The following is an 8,396-nucleotide window of genomic DNA, read 5'->3' as shown; positions in this document are numbered from 1 at the left end:
TTTACTTAGTATAAAAGTAAGCTCTTTTTTAATACTTTATATAAATATCTAAAAGAAGAATAAATCTACTTTTAAGTATTATTAAAATAGTTATAAGCTAAATAGCTAAAAGCTATATAGTATAGTAATATATATATACTTAAAGGTATATAAAGCTACTTTAACTATATAATTCTATAGTTTTAAAGTTTATAATTTTAAAAAAAAAAGGAAAAAACTCTTTATGTTTTTTATAGATCTAAAATAAAAAGAATAAGATAAAAAGTTTAAAAATCTACTAAAAAATAAGTAAATTAAGCTTCTCCTCTCTATGAGGATAATAATATCTAAGCTAACTTCTCACCCCTTGAGGGGGGCTAGTAATCTAGCCTCTAAACGCTGAAAACGCCGAAAAATCCAGTGGGCCCACTAAACCCCATTCCAGTATAAAAGCCGAAACTTCTAAGACGTTCCCAAACTCCGTTGCGAACGAATCGAGGGGGCAGAAGATCGAACCAACGTCGTCAATCATGCCGAAAACAGAAGATCTCAGTACATCACAGGCCCTGTCTGACCTGATGAATGAGGAGCCCGCCCAACAACGCGGCACTTCCGAAGACGTTGCCATACCGATGGACTCTAGGCAGCCCAGCCTAACGAACCGAGTGTTGCGTCACATCACAACTTCGTCAAACACTACGCCAGGGCCGCCTCCTGAAGGGGGTCGCTGGGCATGGCTTTGCGGTGGGAATTTCCGACAGCTGCATAAACAACAAGCACTGACCTAAGATGTAGTACTTGGGACGCACTTGGTGGTGATGAACACCTGGTAAATTGATCCATCTTGTAGCCTAAGGAAGCTAACAATCATAGGGGAGTTATCAACTCTTTTGGCGTCTTTCAAAGCCACTATGCTCAAACGCTGCGACGACCTCCTTCTGATATTTCTTGGATTGGATCAATCCAGATTTTCCTCCTTTTCTTCATCGGTAACTTCACGGGACGTCTCACTGATGCCGGGCTCTTTCGCCCAGTTGCTCTCGTAGGCTCTATCTTAGTTGTCCTTGGCAGCATAGCTACATCTTTTTCGACCCAATACTGGCAAATATTCTTATCTCAAGGAGTATGCGTCGGGCTTGGAAACGGCTGTCTCTTCTGCCCGACCATCGCTCTCGTCTCAACCTACTTCCAGAAACGGCGATCCTTGGCCATCGGCTTCACGGCATGTGGTAGCACGACAGGAGGTGTTCTCTTTCCCGCTATCGTGCGCCAGCTGCTCCCACTTGTAGGGTCTGGCTGGACGATGAGAGCAATTGGACTTGTACAGCTCGTGGCTCTGGCCATCGCCTTGCTATCCTTAAGAACTCGACTTCCGCCTCGCAGAACGGGGCAATTAGTTGAGTGGGATGCGTTCAAAAAAATTGGGGTACACGTTCTATGGCATAGGGATGTTTTTGGTAGGTGGACCTGTTGCCAAAGTCCCCGAAACCTTGCTAACGCAGAGTATCAGTGCTTTTGGGGCTCTTACTTCGCCTTCTTCTTCACTGCCGCCTACGCCAGAGATATCCTGGGTATGTCTTACACATCGTCGCTAGATGTCCTGATGATTATGAGCGGCGTTGGGATCGTCGGCCGGATTTTACCAAGCTATCTGGCAGACCGCATCGGGGCCCTGACAGTGCTCGTACCGACAGCCGGCGCTGGTGCTCTCATCATGTTCACTTGGCTTGCAGCGGACACAAAGGGTGCCTTCTACGCATGGGCTGCGATAAGCGGGATCATCTTGGGGGGCATCCAGGCGGTGTTTCCTTCCGCACTAGCCTCTTTGACAGCCGATCATAGTAAACAGGGCACAAGAATAGGCATGATCTTCACGATAGTCAGTTTCTCAGTCTTGTCAGGGCCTCCGATTGGGGGCGCGCTTGTATCTGCATTGGGTGGGCGGTACCTGGGAGGACAGGTATTTTCTGGGTGCTGTCTGACTCTGGGCACGGTCTTCTTGTTTGCGGCGAGGGAAGCTCAGCGAAGGAGCAAGGGCGGGCAGTTTTGGATGAAGGTGTGAGGATTTAAAGACTATATCCAAATAAACAGCAAGGCTCTCGCCATTCAATTGCGTACATGGCCTCTTGAGCCGCATCGTGGTCATCGGAAGGCGAACGCTCTACAAACTACAACGTTTTGCTCCGTTTCTTTCATGTGCCTTGCAGATGTAGAAGTTGCTTCTGATGATATAATGTTGAAGAGTTTTGCTATTAGGGCAGTGTTCGTTGGCTATCCGGGCAGTGTTTATATACGTATATAATCCGTAGCCTGTTTCTAAAGCGACTATTATATCTCGTATTCTCGCTTTCGTTGTTATTATTATCTATTATCGTCGTCTATCGTCGTCGTCGTCGTCGTCGTCGTCGTCGTCGTCGTCGTTGTTATCCTTATTATTATTTCTATCGTTCTCTCTATAATCACGGATTATAGGGGACACTACCCGGATAGCTAACGAACACTGCCCGACTAGCAAGACTCATGTTGAATAATACTCACGTTTTCCATCTAATAGCATCAATTTATTCAGCGCTTTCGGCGGCAGGCAAAATTCTTCATGGTGAGGATCGCCTTCTGGACGAGTTGGCTTGCTGACAAATTTGGCAAGCCGATCTCATGTACATGCACCCACCCCGCTCGAGCGGACTACTCCGTCAACTTCTCCGCTGGATCAGTCCGTTCTCAACTTACAAATTCGGTAATGCATCAGAAAGATTACTGATCCCGAGGCTCGACATTGGGTTCGGGTGTGAGACTAGAAGGAATATTCACCGGCATCTAAAGCACTCGCTCAGCCTGTCTGGTGACGAACAGCGCAACAAGAGAACATTATTGGCATTTGATACGCGATGAAGAGGGCTGTATGTCCGATAATCGGTGAGCCGCTTGATTTTCCCTGGCGTATTTTTGATTAAATTTTAGTGAGGTCTTTCTCTGGATCAAGGTCTATCTCGACCGGCTTGAGTTCCTTGTACATTGGGGCATTGCTCGACTCTGTTTGCTGACCAATTTGGAGTTGGAGGGCGGGGAGATGGCCGCCAACCCAGAGGATGCTGACAAATTTGGTCACACCACTATGCAGCACAGTCACACCGTAGGGCGTCTACGACACATGCTTCACCTTAGGATTTATGCGAGACACAATTGTAATTTGATTCAAAAGCTACACAGGGGGGAATACGGCGCATCTAAACAGTACGTGATTATTGCAGGCCAATGTTGCTTCTGTTTCATCAGCTGGCACAACGGCAAAGTACCTACCCTATCCACTGCTCGAATGTAGGCGGCCTAAATCACGCTTTGGACTGCTTGTTTCTGGACCCATTCTTCCGTCTTAAGGACCTCCTGGGCGAAGAGAGGCCAGATCAGCTCCGTCGCGGCATCGGTCAATTCCTTGGACCATCCGGCCGTGGCATCTTTCCTGCGGAAACATTAGTCTTTCCGTGCTCCGCTCATGCATGATTCGACATTCAAGAATACTTACAATAGAGTGACGTGATACCCCCTTGGCTTATTAGCTTAATTAAGTCCGACGGAGGGGAAAGCGGGACTCACAGTTCAAAGGATGACGCGCGGAGGCCTCCAGGCAGGTGTTTGCCGTCAGTCCCGCGAAAACCAGATGGGTGATCTCGCGTTGGCGGAGCTGAAAGTCCAGATCAGTGTTCGCGAAAGAGCTTCATGAGGTTTCTCGTTAGACGCTTGATTCATGTGCGATGCATAGGAAGACCCTACTCGCTATTCCAATGCCGACTGACAACGACGTCGCCCTTGGACGGATCCGGCTCAAGGCCCTGAAGGATCTCGGCGCCCCATGATCCTTCTTTGAAGACTTGCGAGTTCTTCTGTTTAACATGATTTGGTGTCATGTATTTCCATCCAAGAAAAGTGTGCTCGTTGCACTGTTGATGCATGCCGTAGTAAATCGGAATGCCCTTGGAGCGAGCAGCGGCTACGGCGGACCTAATGTTCTCAACCGTGCCCTTCTCTTGGAGGTCTAGGAGATGGGGCGTGAGAGCGCCTTCGGGGTGAAGAAAGTCATTGTAGGGGTCAACTAGAACGAGAGCAATGCGGGTGGAAGACATATTGTTTTCTTCTCAGTGAGTGCAAAAGACAGTTGTAAATTGTTGCGTAAAAAGCTGTTGCTTTCTATGTTGTGTTACAGAGAATTCAAGCTCTAATCCTCCTCGGGCTTTTATACTTGGACATTGTTCTTGGCTCCGTTCCTTTACCAATTTGTCATCCAGATACCCACGTCTTTAGCTGTCACCCCTAGTCCCGCAATGGAGTGATTAGTAGATGTTGGTGACTTCCTCGGCATACGCTCACTGGATTGACCAAATTTGTCATCAAGCCTCTCGACCGAGCCAAATGTGACACCCACTATCGATAAACGCATTATGTAAACTTCGATCCATTCATATTCGTTTTGAAGACTTACACTTGCCGACAAATTCACTTTTCTTGCTGTGTGGTGTGCTCGATAAGCTTTTGCAAGTGACTAGCACTTCGTGTCTGAGAAATTAGAATTGGTGCGGTTGAATTGCAGCGATGATTCCTCGACAGACGATGGGAACTTTCAATTGATCAGGAACGACGGATGTCGGGGCCCAAAACAGCCCCGTCTTAGCCTCCATCAACGCGCCCTTCTATCAGGACAATCAAGCTACTTCAAGCTAAAAAGGGTGGGCATGAGTCTATGATTCGGCTCACGTGGCTAATCTCATGCAACGCCACGCCGTGGCGACCATGATGCCCTTGAGACTCACATGATGATGCCCCCTAGGCCTGAGACAACGCGCCATCTAGTTGTAGTGTAAACAGAATGGGACCCACGAGAGTTTGCTCCATGTGCCAGAGAAGGTACTGATGTTGGGCTGTATCACAAAAGGCTGCGTTACTGCCATGACTACTACATGTGGGAATGTTAGGATTGCTGCGTACACAGCGGAACAAAGCTGAAGTTAAGTCCTCGGCAGCATTCCTATGTGTATTTAATGGGACGAAATGAATCGAGATGAGTTACACGGCTCGAATCAATTCACAGGGCACATGCAATGGAGAAGCTTGAGCTGAGCGCTACATCCAATGCACGAATAGATGTCCGCGATGGAAATGTTTCCAGCCCCTAGGATCAAATAGGTACGTCCGAGCTATACGTTGCCCTTGTCCCACCAAGCGTCTTCCAACCCCGGGCGGCATTTTCGCTGACGATGATACCGAGTGGAATTAACTTGTTGTTAGGACAGATATTAAAGAAAGAATTATCTGACATCATGTAATCACCTCCAAGGGTCCTCAACTTACATGTGCCTATTCCACCAGAGTTTGGATAAAGATCCTTGCCAAGTGTACCCTGCGACGTAATCATGTCCTTCACTTGTCCTCTTGAGGCTTCATTTTATGCAGCTTGTGAGCCAAGTCTTGGGCATATCCACACATGGTCATCGTAGGATTCCAACTGCCCGCGGTTGGAAAAAGGGCGGATCCAGTGACATGAACATTCTCAATCCCATGAGGACGATAGAGCTCATCCACAGAACCACCGATTTCCTTGGGTCCCATGAAACAAGTGCTTGACTCATGAACAATACCAGGGATTCTAATAGTGTCGACTGCTGGCTTCGTTTTAATCCACCCGTGAGTTTTCTCATCCCACCATTCAATGCTCGACTCGTGTTCATCGCCGCCCGACATCTCTTTAATAGTATCGTAGGTTGCCGTATCCATCACGTCCCAAGAGGCATAATCCTCGTCGCTCAAGGTGTATTGCAGGGTGACGTTGCAAGTCGGGTCAGTGCCTTTGTTGAGAGTGACATGGTTCTTAGTGTTCTTCTCGTTGAACTCCCCAAGGGCCGAGCAGACTAAAACAGCACCCATATTAGCTTCCGTCCTCTCTTGTAAAAGAAAGAACTTTCATACCAAACACAACGTAGTCCTCAGAGCCGGTCAGTTGATCGAGCGTCGCCGCAGCAGCATAATCTGGACATTCGCGAGCCGCGTCCTCTGCGTCGTCTTTCGGGTTGGGACTATTCAACGCCGTGACCGAAACGTGATACTGTAGGCCAGTCTTGGGATCCTTGCCAGCCAGGTACGCAGCAGCGATCTTGAGCGTGTCTTCCTTTTTCCAGCCCTTGACGTTCTTCACAGGGCATCTTGCTGAGATGTGTGTCACGTAATGGCCGGTCAGTCTCTTACCAACAGTGTCGCGGCAACTCTCGAAAGAGTTCAGCAGCATCGTTGCGTTGGGAATGGCGCCAGCGCAGAGGATGATCCTGGTCTTGTTACCAGTCCACGACAACGTACCCTTGCTGGTTTCGACAACGCGGACAAAGTTGTCGTCGTCGCCTTTGGCCATGCTTTTTACCGCACAGTCAACCACTATCTCCAAAGGCGCTCCCATGTTAGCTTTAGCCAGCTGCCTCTGTTGTTCCAAGATGCCGAGAAGAGGCCCAGGAACAGAAAACTTGTTGAATCGCAGACGGGAAGTTGGGCTGCGCTTTCCAACGGCAAGCGGGGCTGACTCGACATAGTCCGCGGTAGGAATCTTGCCAACCGAGTCTTTGAGAATGCTATCAATGGCAGTTTGTAGGCTTCCGAAGACGCTATCGTCGATCTGGTCTGCGGATGTGACATTTAAGAGCTCTTTGGCTTTTTTCCAGAATTCCTCTTGCTCAGCAGTCTTTTTCATAGTCTCGGGGAAATCGCGCATGAGGTCTAGCGTTGGTCTTGGGCTCCAAGCGGACCAGAATGTAGATCGGCCGCCGAAGAATGGGCAAGAGCCGTGGCAAAACTTGAGCTCCTTTGTTTCAAAGGTCTTGCGTGAGAGGGTCCAGGGGAATGTCTCAGAAGGCCCGCCCAGTACCATTTTGAAAGGAATTGGTAGGTTCTGAAAGTGAGACGGAAGCCAGAAGCCTGCGTCAAAATAAAGCATGAGACGATTGTACCACTATAACGGTATAAAGTAAATGCAAAAGATGGACCATACAGGGAATACTTGCCTCCGCGCTCCAAGCAAAGAATCTTGACACACGGGTCGAGTTCGAGGGCCTTCTGAATGAATGCAAGAGCAGTAAAGCCTGAACCGACAACGATGTAATCAAAGTCTCCATGGGACAGTATATTACCCCAAGTCCGGTCACTGAGAAAAATCAAGGTTAGAGCTGTGAAATAAATATTGCAAGATTGAAGTATTGATTGTGAATTCATACCTTGCGAAGTAGTCAAGGGCCATGACTGACGCAGGAGAGGGTCCCTGCACGCCCGGCACAGGGAATCCGTAGGTGTTGGCTGGCTGAGGCTGACGATCATTGTGATCTCTGCCAACGCGGCAGTGAAAGCTGGGAATCGTTTTCCCTGGGATGGTCAGGTAGTCTGGGAGGTTTTCGGTGTTCATTATGGAAGCAGGATCACACGTGGCCGTATACTGTGGAAGAGGGTAGAATGTTTGGCTTGATTTTCTGTAGTCTATCATTTGTGGTTTTGGCAGGACTGAGGCGTTCTATTAATATTTTCATGAAATGCGACACCTTCGTTCACTGACAGGAAAGAACATCTTGGAACGCAGCGGGGAGGTACACAGCAAGGTTGCCAACATCCTGTTTTTCTCAGCTTGCGAGCGAGTTGTGTTGCAGACGCAGCTGATACATCTAGTTTCGAGTCAGCTCATAAGCTGTATCATTCGTTTGCATCAGTGGCCTGATTGTATTGATACCGTCCACTGTTTTCAGCATTGCCGAGATGCTCGTGGGGAGCTGATAGATGTGATGAGGTTGACTAAATTGAAGGTTCCAATTAAGCTCTTACCCCGTACAGCCCCGGCTCAGCAGGTGCACTACGCCCGCCAAGCTCTCGGGTGAATCGAGGCGGCACGGCACGACGGACCGTGGCGAGTTGAAATGCCTGAGCCGAACTTTAAACCACGCGTATTAGGGCCTCGATCCCTAAAACGAAAATCTGGGGTTGGCGGATTTATCCTCGTGGTGCACCGCAATCCGTTCGTGGCTTGGGCCTCGACTAATGCCTCGACTAATGCCTCGACTCTTCTGAGCTTCAGCCTTCAACGCTTTCGTACCTGACCCCTGCCTCAGCTCGCCACTGGGCATCGGTTCGCCCAGGTCTGCCGCTTTCGATAGTCTCAGACTCAGCTGCAGCAGCTAAAACTCATCTTCTGGCAACTAATGGCCAATTGCTGTTCGCTTGGGGTGTCAAGCCACTGTCTCAACCACTACCAAGCCACCCTAACCCTGCACTGCCGAGTCGGGTAGACCAGCGCCTCTGCTGTGGCCGGTAGGTAGGTGTCTTAGTCCTGGCGATAGAACTTGGTGATTTGGCGCTTCTCTCCCATTGCCAATTCTTCTGGCAGAATGAGCCCTGGTGCC

General features: G+C 48.9%; 3 protein-coding genes across 3 annotated transcripts; 1 reads left to right on the top strand and 2 right to left on the bottom strand.

Moving 5' to 3' along the window:
- Positions 1 to 509: 509 nt before the first annotated feature.
- On the top strand, positions 510 to 1,847 carry apdF-15 (Aspyridones efflux protein apdF; the record flags this gene model as incomplete). The annotated part of the gene is made up of 5 exons (XM_036639812.1): positions 510 to 723; positions 775 to 808; positions 853 to 1,436; positions 1,482 to 1,780; positions 1,842 to 1,847. 5 exons carry the CDS (start codon positions 510 to 512, stop codon positions 1,845 to 1,847), a joined length of 1,137 nt encoding a protein of 378 aa, XP_036494520.1.
- A 1,459-nt stretch (positions 1,848 to 3,306) lies between these two features.
- On the bottom strand, positions 3,307 to 4,100 carry rutB-1 (Peroxyureidoacrylate/ureidoacrylate amidohydrolase RutB; the record flags this gene model as incomplete). Its single annotated transcript, XM_036639811.1, has 4 exons — positions 3,307 to 3,434; positions 3,503 to 3,523; positions 3,574 to 3,661; positions 3,774 to 4,100. The coding sequence occupies 4 exons, from the start codon at positions 4,098 to 4,100 to the stop codon at positions 3,307 to 3,309; spliced, it is 564 nt and encodes a 187-aa protein (XP_036494519.1).
- Positions 4,101 to 5,391: 1,291 nt separating this feature from the next.
- CGCS363_v007961 (uncharacterized protein) lies at positions 5,392 to 7,411 on the bottom strand (the record flags this gene model as incomplete). The annotated part of the gene is made up of 4 exons (XM_036639810.1): positions 5,392 to 5,879; positions 5,938 to 6,930; positions 6,999 to 7,156; positions 7,227 to 7,411. 4 exons carry the CDS (start codon positions 7,409 to 7,411, stop codon positions 5,392 to 5,394), a joined length of 1,824 nt encoding a protein of 607 aa, XP_036494518.1.
- Between the last annotated feature and the right edge of the window lie 985 nt (positions 7,412 to 8,396).

The sequence above is a fragment of the Colletotrichum siamense genome, assembly GCF_013390195.1.
Source record: "Colletotrichum siamense strain Cg363 chromosome Unknown KSG_Cg363_contig05, whole genome shotgun sequence".
In the NCBI taxonomy this organism is placed as follows: Eukaryota; Fungi; Ascomycota; class Sordariomycetes; order Glomerellales; family Glomerellaceae; genus Colletotrichum; species Colletotrichum siamense.
Note: the sequence above shows the minus strand (reverse complement) of the source record. Positions and strands in the feature narration are given on the sequence as shown.